General features: G+C 53.1%; 1 protein-coding gene across 1 annotated transcript; it reads right to left on the reverse strand.

Moving 5' to 3' along the window:
• Positions 1 to 4,836: 4,836 nt before the first annotated feature.
• On the reverse strand, positions 4,837 to 13,603 carry LOC142403917 (olfactory receptor 14C36-like). The gene is made up of 2 exons (XM_075490219.1): positions 12,843 to 13,603; positions 4,837 to 5,044 (listed from the first exon to the last, which is right to left on the reverse strand). The coding sequence occupies exons 1-2, from the start codon at positions 13,601 to 13,603 to the stop codon at positions 4,837 to 4,839; spliced, it is 969 nt and encodes a 322-aa protein (XP_075346334.1).
• Positions 13,604 to 18,264: the final 4,661 nt, after the last annotated feature.

An 18,264-nucleotide genomic window follows, 5' to 3' on the forward strand; every position in this document is an offset into this window, starting at 1 on the left:
GTTGAGGGGTGCCTGAATGATCAAAGAGTAAGGGGAAGGCAAATCTAGAGAGCAATTGCCAGTGTTTCTGTGCAGATGGGCTGCTGGAAAGGTGACTTCAGACCTGGTCAATTTAGTTAGGACAGGTGGAATATGTGAAAGATGAGGGAGGTTAAATGCATGGCCGAATAGACAGAGTACTGACCATGCAACTATAGAGGCAGGTCAGTAGTGCTCCTCTTGCTATTAATGCACATCCTGAAAACCCCGCATTTTGATCTCATGGGAAAACACCGACATTTTATTAAAAGTATTCAGTTGTTTCAGCTGATGAGGTCACGCTTGTACTTGTAAACACGTGTAAAAATTCCTCAGCTTTTCAGGCAGAGCTCCGCTGTCTGACCATCAGTGCCCAGTGCCAGCTCTGAGGACCCGGTGTCTCTGCAATAGGTGCCTGGGACAGGCAGCTGTCACAGAGGACCTGCTGGAGACGAGAGCCCCTCGGAAGCTGCAGCTGGAGCCTGGGCAGAGGGTCCCGGGGCACCTCCACTGGCACCACGCGCCCCTGTCCCTGGAACTGCATCCCACCCCAATTTTATGAATGCTTCCCTTTGCAAACAAAGGCAGTACACAAATCCCCCAGAGATCAGTACATGAAAACAAGAGAAAACAAAGCCAGGAGGAGAACATCATCAACGGTGTTTGAAGCTTAAAGTTGCAACAGGACTTTTCCTTCACTCTACATCTTGCATTCTATTTCCTTGTTGCTTCATTTTTGTAACATGTTCTCAGCACTTCCATCATACTGAGGCCTACAGCATTAAGAAAGATAATTTTTGTGTCTTGCACAGAGCCCAGGCCTCAAAACACTCCTTGCCCTGGACTGTCCATGCCACCGCTAACTCTTGGCACAGAGTGAGTCACGCTCGGAGGTGTTGACCACTCTTGCCTGATGGAGGAAAGCAAGGTACAAAGCTTCAGGGTAATGTTCTCCTTTGTTTGGATGGCCAAATTTGCACTAATCTCATCAAATCTATCTTTCTATGTGAGTATATGGAAAGATCTGTATATATGTATAGGTCAATGTATAGAAAAATGTGTAGGTGTGTCCAGTTACTCAGCAAAATACATTTCCTACCAGCACTCTCAAAGGAAGCATCTTTGTTCCCAGGCATTACTGTCTCTATACTGTCTTTGTCACTCCGTCCCCTGCCCCACGGGGCACTGGCACCAGGTTTCCCTCAGCTGCCTTCCTTGTGCTGACAACACATTCAGAGAAGCCCTTCTGGGGGCCCTCCCCATGCATGGCCACTTCCAGCCACCGCTGAGCTTTGGCTCTGCTGGCTCCATCCCTGCACCCCCAGGCCAGGTGTCTGTCTGCCTCCTGGGCAGCCTGGTCCCCTCCAGCCTCCCTGCTCTTCCTTCTGCAGTTTGACCTCCTAAGTCAGGGGGGTCCCTCTTCATCCACGCTGACCTCTTGTGGGCCCTGCTCCACTCCCTGCACTTCAGACGGGCTTCTTCCTGGGCTTTGAGGATGTTGTCCCTGAAGATCCAGGGGGGACTCACAGCCCCTTTGTCCTCCAGGACACTCCAAGCAGATCCTCAGCTAACTGAAATCAGCTCTCCTGCAGTCCTGCACTCTCATTCTGCTAGGTGTCCTACTTCTCCACCAAATCATGGTCACTGCAGCCATGGCTGCCCTCATCCTTCCCATCCCCAGCCAGAGCCACCTTGTCTGTCAGGAAGAGACCAGCCTTCGTCAGCTCATCAAGTGTCTAATGTGTCAAGATGTGGTCTTCCACAACCCCCAGGCATCTCCTGGGTTACTTGTGCCCAGACCTGGTGCCCTCCCAGCAGACTTGGGAGTGCTTCAACTTGCCATGTAACTGAGGACCTGTGACCATGAGGCTTCCTCCAAGGCAAGGCTCTGTGCACGCCAGCCTCCCCTTTGCCCAGAGCTCATCTCCACCTCCTCACACACCTGCCTGCCTTCCTGAGGAGCCCTTGCCGTCCATGGCTGCCCTCCCACCACTCGAGCTGTCCCACCAGGGCTCTGCAGTCCCCGTGGGGAGCATGTTGCTGCCTGCCCAGCAGAAACGACAGCGCTGTAGAGGGGAGAGGAGAGGCAGGCAAAGGGGAAGGGTTCTGGGAGGTTGGCTGGGAGGCTGCTCCTGTTGCTGGAAACGGATGATGCAAGGAGAGACATCGTAGCTGGGAGGTGGATTTGAAGTCACTTCTGTGGAAAGAACCCAAGTGGCCAGGTGCTGAGGCAGGCGCAGTGATGACACCTGGAGTGTCGGAAAGCCCACCCAGCAGTGCTGAGAGCTTGGGAGAGGGGGGATGCAGAGGACGGTGAAGGTGACATGGCTGTGAGGTGACTGAGACGCCATTTCTACTGCAGTAACCGGACTGACTTGCGGCAGGCAGGCCGATACTGTGACATCACCAAGTGCATCACAAATGCCAAAGCGACACAGATGACAGCTCAGGCAGTGGAGAGGGGTAGAGGTAGGCAAAGCCAACGTGGTTGGGCTGTTGCTTGTGAGGTCACCTCATGACAGCAATGTGATTGGCCAGGAGCAGGCAGGCATCATGAGGTCATCAAGGACACCAGATGGGACGGCTGCAGACAGATGACTGGGCCCCTGGTGAGGCCCTGCCCTGGGGTGAAGCCACCTGTACATGCCATGGGAAGCTATGGGAGGTGGCATGAGAACCTGCAGGATGTGACAGAGAAGAGCGTGAGAAGGGACCAGAAGTATGGGCAGCACCGTGTGTCCCGGCTGGGTCTCGCAGGTGGCTGCAGACATGAGGAGTGGCCAAACAGCACAGAGGAGAGCATTGGGGACCTTCTGGGCAGTCAAGTCTTGCAAGGCCATCAGTGCCTGGGGAAGCCACCAGTGATGCCATTGAAGTCTCAGAGGACCTAGGCAATGGTATCCAAACTACCACATTTGGGTACAAATGCAGAAAACCTGAGACCATTGGGGAACAATTGCTGAGGGTTCTGAATTGGGGAGGAGACTGGGGCAGAGAAAGGGAAGGAGCAAGGTGGATCGTGGAAGCAGCAGCCTGTGGAAGAGGGGGCAGGAGGGGGCTGCAAGGGGCCAGCTGCCCATGGGGAGGTGGCTGGTCAGTGCCGGTCTGGCCAAACCCTCTGCCTGGTCACCGTGGTGTCTCCTGCTTATGATACTGGTTTCAGTTGGTGTAGAGTTAACGATCTCCACAGTAAGTGGAATGGGGCTACGTTTTAGATTTGTGATGAAAACAGTGTTGATAACACACCAGTGTTTTAGTCATTGCTGAGCAGTGCTTGCACAGCGCCAAGGCCTTTTCTGCTTCTCACGCTGCCCCACCAGCGAGTAGGCTGGGGGTGCACAAGGAGTTGGGAGGGGACACAGCTGGGACAGCTGACCCCAACTGACCAAAGGGATATCCCATACCATAGGATGTCACGCTCAGGAATAAAAGCTGGGGGGGGAGAAGGAGGGAAGGGGGAACGTTCCGATTTATGGGATTTCTCTTCCCAAGTCACCGTTACGTGTCACGATGCCCTGCTTGCCCAGAAATGGCTGAACACCTGCCTGCCGATGGGAAGTAGTGAATGAATTCCTTATTTTCCTTTGCTTGCACACACAGCTTTTGCTGTCCCTGTTAAACTGTCTTTATCCCGACCCACGAGTTGTCTCACTTTTACCCTTCCGATCCTCTCCCCCACTGTGCTGTGGGGCAGCGAGTGAGCAGCTGTGTGGTGCTGAGCTGCCTACCAGGGTTAAACTACACCCTTTATGAAACTCTGCTCCTGGCTGTTTGCTGTGTGAGTGGGCTCACTGTTGTGTGTGTGTTTGGGCGTGAATGTATGTACGTGCTGTGCTGGTCAGTTCTAAGTGGGGCTGGCAAGGAGGACGAGGACACCAGGGTCTGGAGAGACCCAGGGCTGGAACTGCCAAGCGGGTAGTATCTCTGAGTGTGGGCAGACCCAAAGCCCAGGCCCACACTGGAGGGACCGCGGGGGTGTGTAAGCCTGCAGGTAAGTTCTGCCGGGAATGTAGGGAGCACTCGTGCAGCCTTCACACCACATAAGCCTGAGAGGGGGAACGGGATGGGGCCAGCTGTGCTGCTCGTGGCTGTGCAGGTGCTGCTGGTGGTGTGGTGGCTGTAAAGGTGCTGTTGCCTGTTGGAGCTGGTCTGTGTAGGGTTGGCCGTGTCCATCTTTGTTTCCTTGCAGACACCTGGATTTAGTGCTTTCCCTTTGGTTGACTCCACCTTGGGCCACCTCTCACTTTGTGGGGCTCCAGGCAGTGACCACCCCAGCCACCCGCGGTCCATGCGTATGTCGCGGGCTCTCCAGGCAGCTCCAGATTCCTCTCCTGGAGGATGTCCTCTGCCCTGTCACGCACTGGGACAGCGCAGTATGACAGCATCTCGGTGACTGTTCACCATCTCCACTGTCAATAGACAACACCACGTGTCCTCAATCCAACCCTTGTTCTCTAACAGCTACCCACGTGACAACGAGCTTGTTACTCAGGACCTTTTGCAATGAAATTCCTGGGCCTGTTGTTGAGATCAGCTGTGGAAGAAGAGCCAAACCTTGAGGAACTGCATGGGGGAGATGTCATTTTATTACAGAGATGCTATGAGAGGGTCAGCTCTGAAACAGTGTTAGAAAAACATTTATCCAGGTTTCAGGGGAGAGGGACAGAGAGACGGGTTCATTTCTCAGGAGAGTGAGCTGAACACAAATGATTATGTAGGAACATAATAACCATAAATAATAATAGAGGTACTGCTGACAAAGAAATCAAGGATAAAACCAGAAAAAAAGTACAGGCCTGCATAGGGATAAACTAGATATCATTTGTGAAGAGTGTTGGAAAATTTATCAATATTGACAAACATCCGTGAAATCACCTTCCTAATGGAGTCCTTCAGCTCCTGGTTCCTCATGCTGTAGATGAGGGGGTTCACTGCTGGAGGCACCACCGAGTACAGAACTGCCATCACCAGATCCAGGGATGGGGAGGAGATGGAGGGGGGCTTCAGGCAAGCAAACATGGCAGTGCTGATAAACAGGGAGACCACGGCCAGGTGAGGGAGGCACGTGGAAAAAGCTTTGTGCCGTCCCTCCTCAGAGGGGATCCTCAGCACGGCCCTGAAGATCTGCACATAGGACAGCACAATGAAAACAAAACACCCAAAAGCCAAAGCAAAACTAACCACAATAAGCCCAACTTCCCTGACATAGGAGCGTGAGCAGCAGAGCTTGAGGATCTGGGGGATTTCACAGAAGAACTGGTCCACAGCATTGCCATGGCAGAGGGGGATTGTCAGTGTATTGGCCGTGTGCAGCACAGCAGTGAGAGACCCACTGCCCCAGGCAGCTGCTGCCATGTGGACACAAGCTCTGCTGCCCAGGAGGGTCCTGTAGTGCAGGGGTTTGCAGATGGCAACGTAGCGGTCATAGGCCATGATGGTGAGCAGATAAAACTCTGCTGACATCAAGAAGGGAAAGAGAAAGACCTGGGCAGCACATCCTGCATAGGAGATGGCCCTGGTGTCCCACAGGGAATTGGCCATGGATTTGGGGACAGTAGTGGAGATGGAGCCCAGATCAAGAACAGACAGGTTGAGAAGGAAGAAGTACATGGGGGTGTGGAGGCTGTGGTCGCAGGCTACGGCGGTGATGATGAGGCCATTGCCCAGGAGGGCAGCCAGGTAGATGCCCAGGAAGAGCCAGAACTCCAAGAGCTGCAACTCCCGCGTGTCCGCAAAGACGAGGAGGAGGAACTCAGTGTTGGAGCTGTTGTTGGACATCTGCTACCTCAGGGCATGGGGACCTGTCCAAGGAAGAGAGGTCATTGACAGGTTAGGATAAACATCTTGAAATAAAACTCAAATTTTCTCACAGAAATGCTCAAATTATCTTATTCTTTGGGAGCACATTCATTCAACTCCTTTTGTAGAGCTCCTTTGGTTGCTTGTTGAGTGTACAGTGAGGAGCAGGGTCTCAGCTGTGGGCTCCAGAGGAGACACTCCTGCCCTACAGTGGGGCGGGGTGAGGATTAGGCATTCCTGCTCACAGCTTAGGTCAGACGTTACCCACTCATAACCGTAAGATTACCAGGGGATTGTTCTTTGGGAGCAAAAAGAGCATTTTTATTGCACTGGGAGTGAACAGCTGTATCTGGGGAGAGGCAAAAGGATTGCCTACATCTTAGTGCCCAGTGAGGGGAGGTGGTCTGTGCATCAGCCTTTTTCCTGGCTTCTTTGTGCTTGCACCTCTTCGACCTCCAGCATGTTCACACTCAGATATTGTCCCCCAAAAGAAACAGGGCAGAGTGGAGAAAAGGGAATTCCCATCTGCATGACAGGACCCACAGGGTCAGCATCTGAGCGGCAGCTGAAACCTCACTCCCCAGCAAGTTGAGGGGAAGAACAAGGGAAGCACAGACAGGAGGGGAAGGAAACAAGCAGCATCAGCAGGATTCTCTGCAAAGGGATGCAAAGTCATGGGGAGATTGCACAGGTGATGCTGGAGCTCTCTGTGAGCTGAAGCAGAGGGAAGCTGGAGTTGATGATGCTTCTGTGAGACTTTTACATCTGTCAGCATAACAGCTGAAGAGTCTCAGATCCCCACCCAAACCGGAAAGATGAATTTGCATTTGTCATTCATCACCCAGCCAACCAGGAGTAGAAAACGCAAAGCTCAGGCTCTTTCCCTTTCAAGTAACCCTCACCTTGACCTTCCTCTTGAAAAATCCCCTTGGAAATGCTGTCGGGGTGATCTGGAGCTGTGAGCAGCCCTGACCCATGAAGCACACTCCTGACAGCAGAAGGACCCTACCTTGCCCTTCTCTTCCCTGCCCTTCCGTTCCCTGCTTTGTCCTGCGTGGGGTCCCTCCTTCCACCCACAGCTTCTCCCCACAGCACCCTGGGGAGCTCCCCGGGCAGGCTGGGTGCTGACCCTGGCAGGCAGCAGAGTCCTTGCCCCATCACTCAGCCCCCTGCGGCACCAGGACCCTGCTCTGAAGGACAGCCCTGGGCACCCCTGCCTGCACACCCCTGCAGCTAGCCCCAGGAGAAGGCAGCCGTCATGTCCTGTCCTCTGACAGCGTGGCAGGGGAGCCCTGTTTTGGAGCCTGTCCTTTTCCACAGCAAAGAAACCCTGAGAGCCATCCTGCCAGTCCCTATCTGCAGCATGATGTGCCATGGGTAGGAGAGCCCTCCAAGACACTCCTGTTCATTGCCCTGCTGCCAGAGACTTACCACGTAGAGGGCTGTGAAGATTTCTCCTCCAGTGAGCTCTCAGCATCATCCCACCCCACACAGCCTGTAACATCTCTCTTATTTCTCTTGCCTCCCCTCGGCACCTGCAGGCAGTGCCCTCAGCCCTGCTGCCCTTTGCAGAGGAGCTGCTCCTGGGCAGAGCTGTCTCTCTGCAGCGCTGCCCGCTTGCCAGGAGCTCCCTCCATGCCAGGAGCCCAGCCCAGCTCAGCAGCAGAGGACCAGCCCAAGGCAGCACTTTCTCTGCCCCCTCTGGGCTCCCTCCAGGTGTCCCTGGGGCTGCAGGGGAACCTGCTGGGAAACAGGCTGAAGGCAGCACTCATGTTCCCTCCCTCAGATGGGGAGGCACACTTCTTTCCAGCAGAGTTATTTTCCTGTCAGAGACAAAGTGTCTTCGAAATATCACCTTTTTTGGTCTCATTGTTAGACAGCACTCTCAGACAGTGGCAGGCAGGGATCTCCCTTACCCCTGCTGAGGGAAGGGATTCAGCTGAGTCCATGGAGCATCTCATCCTGCGTTTCTATTCCTCGTATTTGAAGGAGACTCAGCTCCCTCCCATGCCTGCCACAAACCCACAGGAGGTGGGATTCCTCTGCCCTCTGTCCAGGAGTGCACAACATAGGCACCTGCATGGGAGCTCCTTCTCTCAGCTCCCTTGCTAATTAATGCAGATGGAGGGCAGCAGTGAGGTCTTCAGATGCAAATACCTGGTGACATTGGAGTTGCCAGTGGTGGTCCAAGATACATGCAGGTAACTGCAAGCTCTAATGGAGAAGTTCATAGAGACAGGGCAACATCTTGGGGATCATACATGAGCCTGGTAGGAAATTCCTTTGGCCAAGTGAAATGACAGCTGCTGCCCAAATAAAGGCCAAAAGAACCTTTTCCCACTCAGTATGTTCATGGCAGTTTATAGAAGTGTTCATATGAACGACTGCAGTCATGTCCCATAGGGAGAGCAGGACCCGGCACTGAGCCTTGTTGAACCTCATACAATTGACCTCAGCCCATCGACCCAGCCTGTCCAGATCCCTCTGCAGAGCCTTCCTGCCCTCAGGCAGATCAACGCTGCCGCACAACTTGGTGTTGTCTGCAACCTTACTGAGGGTGCACTCAATGCCCTCATCCAGATCATTGATAAAGATATTAAAGAGAACTGGCCCCAGTACTGAGCCCTGGGAACACCACCTGTGACCGGCCGCCAACTGGATTTAACTCCAGTCACCACAACTCTTTGGGCCCGGCCATCCCGCCAGGTTGTTTTCCCAGAGAACCTCATGCTCCTCCAAGCCATGAGCAGCCAGTTTCTGCAGGAGAATGCTGTGGGAAACATGGTCAAAGGCAGACAACATGCACAGCCTTTCCCTCATCCACTAAGTGCGTCACATTGTTGTAGAAAGAGGTCAAGTTACTTGTGTACAATCTATTTGTACTTTACAATTAAAAATAAAGTGTATTCCATCCCAGGTAGAAGCAAGTTTTCTGTTCTCCTCCTCCTGCAGCGGCACCATAAAGAACATATCTTTTACATCTCCTACCACCATCTGGGGGTGAGTGGCAGCTTGGAAGGTGGCAGTTAATGTAGCCGCGTGCGGGACGGCAGCTGTAGGAGGAGTGGTGTTTGCATTTGACTTTCTGTAGTCTATAGTTAGGCACCATCTCCCATCTGCTTTTTAACTGGTCACACTGGGGAATTATATGGGGAGAGCGTTCGGGAGGTAATGTGTCTTTTTTCTAGGTCAGCTGTGACCTCCACAATACCCATCCCAGCAGCGGCAGAGAGAGGAGAGTGAGGGACATGGGTTATTGTTGAGTCAGGCAGCGTGGGGGCAGCTCACAGCAGTGAACTCTGCCAGTTCACTGACACCCATGGGGAGCTGCTCATTTTCACTCCGCTAACCAAGGACACTCCCGGCAGCCACAAGACCAAACACCACTGTCCAGTCCTTTCCAAACTCGTCCTTGTCATACCTCAAAGCCCAAACCATTTTCCTTCCCTGAAACTACTGCTAACTGGTGCCTTGATATCCTTTTCTCCCCTGGCAATCACAAGTTTACTTTAGCTATGGGGCACATTTCACTTTGGCCCATAAATCCTGTTATTTAACCCTTTCTTGGGCACGCTTAATATTAGTTCTTTGGGAATCCAAACTTGAAATTATTAACATTTTATCTCCCGTGTCAATTGAAAATCTAACTAGTAATCTTTGGCAGCCCATTGGGACATAGATAAGAGAGCCGTCTGTGTTATCCCATTGATGAGCTTCCATCAGGGGGTTCATGAGATTGGGGAAGTGTCTGGGGTTCTGGGGAATTCGTCTTAGTTGCTGGAGTAAGTACTTACTTATCTGCTGTCTGCATCCGCTTGGGATTGTCCTGTTGGTGTCGGTTCATCCCTCCCCATTTCTCGACGATGATTTACAGTGCTGTGCACTAAGTCTGCCCAGGTTGGGATGGGTCAAAGCTGGGCTTGGCTGCCCTGACCCTCCTGAGCGTGATGTTGTATGTTTTGTCTTATTTCATCCCTCTTTGCAATGAGGTACGATTGTCAGGCAGCAGGGGCTCCCCTTAGCAGGGGTCTCATGGCTGGGGGGTCTACACGGGCAGAGAGAGGGTAATTACCACGTGCACCCCTGTCGTTCACAGCCTGCAGGCAGGCTGCTTTTGTAACGGCAGTAGAAAGCTCGCTTCATGATCGTATTGGCATAGCAGAGGCTCCCCTCTATGCCAAGGCTCTGTGCCCCTGTCCAATAAGCTACTCAGCGTGTAATGGAGTGTGGCTCAGCGTTAGGGGCTGCTCCCTCATTCAAGAACACTCCTGGTCCCCCAAAGCCATCCGCTTTGCCTTGCTCTAACATCATATGCTCTCCTCCGGTTAAGGAGGCACACCACAGATATTCAGTATCGCTCTCGCCAGGCTTCTGCCCATATTTTTCATGCAGATTGGCCAATTGAAGGGGGTCCCACGGAATGGTCCTTGTGCTATTTCTCTGGTTGCCCCCTTGAGGTCCAGCAGATACCTCAGTTTTAATAATAGGGGCTACCTTAAATTCTGATTCATCTCATTCACTCTCATCCCTAAGTTCTTGGTTGGGGTTCTCCCAAATATCTCCATCCCAATCTTCTGGGGGGACACAATTAGCTTACGAATTTTTAGAGGATCTGCTGTGTTGGGGGGCCTAAAATATCATGAATTCGGGTTTATCCTCTACCTTCCTGCGTTTTTCTTTTTCCTCCCCCAGTTGTTTCTACAATTGACCTATCTGCAGAGATAACAGCATTTCTGGTCGCTTTCTTTGTTCACCCTCACCTTGTAACACTCTCATTTCCTGATCTTTACATTCCTTATACTGATACGCAGCTCCCAAACACGTTATCAACTTTTCGCATATTATTCCCTTCTCTTTACCATCTTTTCTTTTCCCTGCTGCGCAAGGTTTAATTGTGTCTCCATCCTATTCCAGTTATCCCTCTTTTCATGCACCCAATCATCCACAAATTTCGGTGAAGGGTTACCTTCGTGCTTCCGTAAGTATTTGAGGACTGAGTCCGCCACCCTGCAGACTACACCAATTTTTGTCGCAGGTGAATTATTAAGAGAAGTCATTGTTGTGGGGTTTACTAAAAGATTTTATTAATGATTAAACGATGATCAAATAACAATGAATTGATGATTGAATGAAAATTAAAGTATAATCAAATGGTGATTTAGCAATAATTGAATGGTAATTAAAGAGTGATTTTACAATGATTTGACAATGATTTGACAATGATTGAAATGATAATGTAGATGATAATTTACATGATGATTAGATGATGATTTAGAGAATGAGTTAGACATTACTCAAACACTCTGATACTTACTATGATTCTAATATTTAGTCAATAGCTGGATACATAAATAAATTTTGGTAGTATACAAAATATTTTTAGGCCTAATGTAAAATATCACCTGCCTCGTTATAGATATCAGGTACCAGGTAAGGGGTCTCTCAGCCTTGAGGAGTACCCTTGAGAAGTGTCCCTGCTCAAAGGGCAGATCATCGCCATGCAACCTCTTGCCGTACAGGAGAGCTCAATGGCCTCGGGGAGGCTACAAATATTTATAGCACACAGGGATGGACTCGTAGTCAAACCCTCCTTTGGTGTCTGTGCAGGAGGGCAGCTGTAGCAGTTTTAGTTCTGTCTGCTCCCAGCTCAGGCTGGTACTCTTGGCTCCTGATAAGACGTGGCCGAGACTCCTTAGTGGCTGAGAAGATATGGCCTAGCACAGCTCTCACAGTTTGCACAGCAGGACTGATTTCACTCAGGGCCACTTGTCGGTGATGCTTGAACCAAAGTACTGTTCACTAATTCAGAGTGGGTGCATCCGTCACGGTGTCCTGAACCACTCTCCACTCTTATGTCCCTTTGCCTGCTGGCTCCTCACAGCCTCTCCTGGCATTGCAGAGTCCTCAGTAGCCCACGGGCTCCTCAGGTTCACCTTTTCCTCTGGAATAACCTATCTTATGACATTACACATTTTATGAGGAGCCACTCACTGCCCACCCAGACTCATACGCTGTCCCTGGAGTTTCCCTGACGCCTCCTGGCAGTTCCTGATTTCTCTCCAGGCCAGCATCTGCCATCATCCCCACCAGAGGTGTGACAGTGCCAGGCAGATAAGTCAAAGACCACTTGCTGTCTTCTCGGCCATGTGCAACCAAGAAGGGAGCTCTCCATCCAACCCTTGGTGCCTAATATATCACGGTGGGACTCTTAGCTTGTCCCCCTGAATCTGTCAGAAACCCCAGAAGAGCAAGAGGCCTTTTTTGGGAGCAGCTCCTTGGGTGTATTCCTGACACCAGCTTTGGAAGAGGCACCCGGTCGTCTGGCCCTGTCCTGAGGAGCCCCTTTGGTGACGGTGGTGCTGGCAGGGAAGCCAGCTCTGACACAGTGGCTCACATGGCCTGCTCCTCCTGCAGCCACAGGCATGCCACTGTGGAGGCAACAGGACTGTCACAAGTTACATGAGACCTTAGGGCTTACACAAACGCAAGGGCACAGCAGGACAGGGGGGAAGGGAGGAGTCACCAGCCCGGAAAAACCAGGTCCTGCTGTTGTCCTTGTCCACACAAGATATACGTGATGGGAGCTGAGGCAAATAATTTTCTGCTGGTTTCTTTACTGTGTTTACCACAGGGTGCCTGGCTCCATATGTATAAGAGGTCATTGTGTCCAAAAAAAAAAAAAGGTGGAGGGCAAATATAGTCTTATTTAACGGGAAATTGTACTATAATTAAAAGAAACTATAAATAAAAGAAGAATGAAAGAATGAAAGATAAAAACAAACCAAACGAAAGCACAAAGTTTTGGCATTTCCTGAGATACCCTGGGAGTGCTATGAAGATGATGGAGATGTTATTAATGCTGAAGTAGGATGTATTGAACTAGTTTCCTCAGGGCATTCTTGAGCTCCTGGTTTCTCATGCTGTAGATGAGGGGGTTCACTGCTGGAGGAACCAATGAGTATAGAACTGCCATCACGAGATCCTGGGATGGGGAGGAAATGGAGGGGGGCTTCAGGTAGGCAAACACGCCAGTGCTGATAAACAGGGAGACGACAGCCAGGTGAGGGAGGCACGTGGAAAAGGCTTTGTGCCGTCCCTGCTCAGAGGGGATCCTCAGCACGGCCCTGAAGATCTGCACATAGGACAGCACAATGAAAACAAAACATCCCAAAACAAGAAAAGCACTAACCACAAGAAGCCCAACCTCGCTGAGGTAGGAGTCTGAGCAGGAGAGCTTGAGGATCTGGGGGATTTCACAGAAGAACTGGTCCAGGGCATTGCCATGGCAGAGGGGTATGGAAAATGTATTGGCCGTGTGCAGCACAGCATAGAGAAACCCACTGCCCCAGGCAGCTGCTGCCATGTGGACACAAGCTCTGCTGCCCAGCAGGGTCCCATAGTGCAGGGGTTTGCAGATGGCAATGTAGCGGTCATAGGCCATGATGGTGAGAAGACAACACTCTGCTAACAAGAAAAGGAGAAAGAAAAAAACCTGAGTAGCACACCCCAAGTAGGAGATGGCCCTGGTGTTCCACAAGGAATTAGCCATGGATTTGGGGACAGTGGTGGAGATGGAGCCCAGGTCAAGAACAGAGAGGTTGAGGAGGAAGAAGTACATGGGGGTGTGGAGGCGGTGGTCGCAGGCTATGGCAGTGATGATGAGGCCGTTGCCCAGGAGGGCAGCCAGGTAGATGCCCAGGAAGAGCCAGAAGTGCAAGAGCTGCAGCTCCCGTGTGCCTGCAAATGCCAGGAGGAGGAACTGGGTGATGGAGCTGCTGTTGGACATCTGCTTAGTTTGTGCAAAGGGCCTGGTCAAGGAGGAAAAGGCAGTGACAAGTGAGCAGATACTTCTCTGAGGAAAACCTATTCCACGTCTCAGAGAAACAGCCCTCGTGGCCTCTTGTCTTTCCAGGAAGGCCTTCGTGCAGCTCCCTGGCTTGAGCTCTGGTGTGTGCTGGGTTGGGGTGTAGTGGGGAGCAGGGGACTCTTCTGTGGAGGAATCAGTCCTGCTGTGCAGCCACAGCTAAACAGGAACCAGGAGTGATCTCAGGGTCAATTTACTCATGGTTTCAAAGAGCTTTTCAGCATTGTCCTTCCCAATTCACCCAATTGCAGAAGCGAGGTGCAGGCGGTTTGCTTTGTTTATTTTGCTCCTGTTGCCCCTCTCGCATCTGGGGAGTGTTTTCTGAAGGCAGAAGTCCTTGGCATTTCTGCTACACCACAAGTGCTATACTGAGAGTCCTGAGAGGCAGAAGGACAGACCCTTAGTGCAGATGGAGGAGAGCTGGTCTGTCCATCAGTCTTGCTCCCAGCTGTCCTTGGCTCTCACCTCTTTGGTCTGGATGGTGATCACACTCAGATGTTCCCCTGAAAGGAAATTGGATTCTGCTGGGAACAGCTGAATCCAGCCTGAAAGGGCAGATGATCTCCACCCTCCCCTCCCCAGGGAAGAGCTCTGCTCTTCTGGATGCCCTAAAAATGGGGTGTCCTTAACGGACAGTCAGCCTTATCCCCATGCCATGGACTGCTTTGCCCAGTGCCCCACAGAGCCGCCTTGCACCCACGGAAACATGAGCATGGCAGGACCTGCAGGATCAGCTGCTGAGCTGCAGCTGAAACCCCCTTTCCCAGAGAGCCTGAAAACAAGAGCAGCAGCACCAGGGAGGGGTGGGGAAACCAAGAGAAATGCCCCAGTGCTTGTGCCAAGGGAAGCAGGGCCAGGACGGACAGACAGGCACTCGGGAGAGTCTCCTCTGCTGCAGAGGAGGCAACTCCTGCCCTGGAAGCCCTGACCTTGAGGGCAGAGGCTCTGCTGGGTGGGAGAAGAGCCCAGGGGGCCTTGACTGGGGAAAAGGCATGCTCACTGAAGGGCTGGCAGGGAGGTGCCCAGATCCCCCTCAGCCTTTGCCATCAGCACTTTCCTCTCAGTCCCTGCCCTTGTCTCTGCTGCCTGGAGCTGTCCCTGCCAGGAGCCGTTTCTCTGTCCCCATGTCTCCTCCCTGCCAGTGCTCACAGAGCCCATCCCACGCACTGGGTGCTTCAGCTCTGCGTTGCAGACTCCTCCTGGCAGCAGGGCACTGGCCAGGGCCATCTGTGTGTTGGCAAGTCCTAATGAGCACCTCAGATGAATCCTGAATACACCATAGAGGTGACATTGGTGCTTTCTGTAGGCAAAGGAATCGTGAAGGGACTTTATCAGGTTCCCTGGGAACCTATTGATAACTCACTGTAACGCTGTAGGAGTCTCGGTCATTCGTCCAAAACTGAAAGAACCATCACCATTCCTCACCACCACCACCAGCACAGCAGGAAACTGGAAACACCTTTACACAAGGTAGCCCCTGCCTTGACACGCTTCTTGAAAAGTCCCCTGGGAAATGTCCTGGGGGTGATGTGGAGCTGTGAGCAGCCCTGACCCATGCAGCACCCTTTGGACAGCAGAAGGACCCTGCCCTGACAGGGGTGGCTCCTTCCACCCACAGCCTCTCCCTGCAGAGCCATGGGGAGCTCCCCGGGCAGGCTGAGTGCTGACCCTGGCAGGCAGCAGACTCCCTGCCGTGGCACACAGCACCCAGGGGCACAGGGACCCTGCTCGGAAGGACAGCCCTGGGCACCCCTGCCTGCACACCTGGCTTCACACCCCTGTGGTTGTTCCTGGGGGAAGGCAGCGGTCATGCCCTGTCCCTCTGACGGTGCGGCACGGAAGCCCTGCTCTGAAGCATGTCCTCCTCAACACCGAAGGAGCCTCGAGAGCCTTCCTGGCAGATCTTCTTAGACATGGGCTATGCCTGCTTTAGGAGACTGCTCCAGGAAGCCTCTGCATTGCACTGCACCCAGAGACACATCATGCCCTGTCCCTCTGATGGTGCGGCACGGAAGCCCTGCTCCAGAAGACGTCCTTATCCTCTGCACTAGAGAAACTGTGAGAATTGTACTTACAGATCCCATGGGCTGTGGGATGTGCCAGCTTTAGGAGATCCCTCCAGCAACTGCAGCTGCATTGCCCTGTAGCCACACACTTACACTGTCAGGGGCTGTGAAGATTTCTCTTCCAGTGAGCTCTCAGCATCCTCCAAGCCCAGGCTGCCTTTAACCTCTCTCTGCCTCACTGCTCTCCCCTCGCTGCCTGCAGGCAGTGCCCTCAGCCCTGCTGCCCTTTGCAGAGGAGCTGCTCCTGGGCAGAGCTGTCTCTCTGCAGCGCTGCCCGCTTGCCAGCAGCTCCCTCCATGCCAGGAGCCCAGCCCAGCTCAGCAGCAGAGGACCAGCCCAAGGCAGCACTTTCTCTGCCCCCTCTGGGCTCTCTCCACGTGTCCCTGGGGCTCCAAGGGCTGACGTCTCCTGAAGGGCAGCAGGGTCTCTCCTGGGGAGCGTAGGCACACGCTAACTGAAGCAATCACTGACTGTCCCTCTCTGAACACTGCAGAGACAGAGTTTAGAAGTGGGATTTGCCCTAACACGCCGTGGGGGTCTACAAAGAGTTTCAATATTTGTCTCCCTCGACCCCTACCCCTGTCCCCTTGCCAGGCAGGACACCGTGGCAGTGACAGGCAGGGATCATTTCCCCACCGTGCAGGGCAGGGGTTCAGCTGAGTCCATCAGGTATTTCCTCTCTGGTGAGTACCCCAGAGATGGCAGTGGGGTTCAGCTCTTCCCCATGCACCCCACAGGAGCTGAGATTCCTCTTGCTTCAGCTCAGCGTGCACAAAATAGGTGCCTGCAGAGCAGCCCCTGCCCTGAGCTCCCTCGGTGATCCATGGGGATGGAGGGTGGCAGTCAGCTGCTCACACACCAACACCTGGTGGCATCTGAGGTGCCAGGGGTGGTCCAGGACTTGTGGCTGTGTCTGCAAGCTCTGATGGAGCATCCATGGGACACCCCCACCTGCCTGAGCATGAGCTGGGGGGCTGGGAGGGAGGGTCCCTTGGTCACCTCAGGTTACACCCAATGGGTAGGGCATCTGAACGTCTCTTAGACTCACATGTCCATGGCAGCTGCTGGCCTTCCAGCTGGCCAAAAGGAGGAGTGCAGCAGAAGGAGGGTCAGGGCTCTCTCTGGGCTCCCTCCACTGCACTCACTAGAGCTCAGCTTACTACAAAACTCAGGCACGGGCACATCCCTGCATTGCAGGCACCGATATCATTGCAAGGCTCTTTCTAAGGGCATAAGAAAGGCCTCTGGTGCCATGCCAGGTGCCTGGGGTGCCCAGCGCAACTGCATGTGGCTGGCAAATATGGCACAGGACCTCCAGGAAAGCCATGTCCCACTGGAGTGGGGGCTGGGCAGACACACCAGGGCCTCCCAAAGGGGTCCGGTGCCTTTTTGCCAGCACCGGAATGCCAACACCCCGGCAAGGAGGCAAGGTCCATCTCGTCTACACCCAGGACTGCTGCAAGATTGGGAGGCACATCACACCAGGGTCTCCACTCACGTCCCTATACTCTCAGCCCCTGGCAGTTCTCTTCTCCCCTGTCCTCTACCCACCTCTACGCGTGATCATATGAAGAAAACCCCACACCACTGATGTCCACAGTCTGGCTGGATTGCAGCCTTACCTCACCCAGGGACTTTCTCAGGGGTCCCTTGTGTTCCTGGAGATTGGCACAAGGTGCTGCAGAGTCCCCTCAGGCAGCAAACTGCTCTCTTGCAAGGCTGGCATGGCCCAGGCCTGTTTTCCTCTGGCCTTGGGGACTGCAGGGATTGTTGTCTTCACGAGCATCTCATTTCATCCTTACGTTGCCACCTGCCATCCTTCCCAGCATGTCTGTGCTCTGAAGCAAAGCCTTTGCATACGTGGGGTGCTGGGTGCTTGGTTCCAGTTTTCTCCATGAGAAGTCTTTGCTGAGCTGCTGCAACCCAAATGTGCACCAATGCCCTCAGCCTGGGACACAGCCAGGAGGGTCGGGAGCCCCTTAGTCCATGACAGAGCTTCTGAGGGAACCACTGTGGTGACGTGGTGGGACAGGTAGCACAGCTTTGGGTACTGTGATGTACAGGCTCTTTAGGAGACACTGGAGGTGGCTGAGGAAGTGTCATATGGAAATGTCTCATGATCCTCCTAAGCACCTTCCTTGGTCATAGGCCAGCTGGGAAGTCGGAGATGGAAAGGGGCTCAGCAGCAGTGATCCCTGTCTGGCTGGGTCTGCTTCTCACCCTTCCCAGCATGGCCACTGCAGGGTCACCCCATGGCCCCAGGGCACCACAGCCCCCTCGCTCTGCAGAGCAGCACCGCCAGCTCAGGGCCCCGTGGGGAGTATGTGTGAGAGACTGAAAGAGTTAATGTCTCAAACATTGTGGAGAGATGAGGTGCGATTTGCATGGCGACGGCAAGTCGGCTAGCATGGGATGGGGAGAGCTTTTCGGAGGAGAGACTAAAAGAGGTATTGTCTTGTAAGACACTGAAGGAGGTACTGTCTCAAACATTGTATCGAGATAAGGTGCAGCAAGTCA

Source organism: Mycteria americana, unplaced genomic scaffold (assembly GCF_035582795.1).
Source record: "Mycteria americana isolate JAX WOST 10 ecotype Jacksonville Zoo and Gardens unplaced genomic scaffold, USCA_MyAme_1.0 Scaffold_46, whole genome shotgun sequence".
In the NCBI taxonomy this organism is placed as follows: Eukaryota; Metazoa; Chordata; class Aves; order Ciconiiformes; family Ciconiidae; genus Mycteria; species Mycteria americana.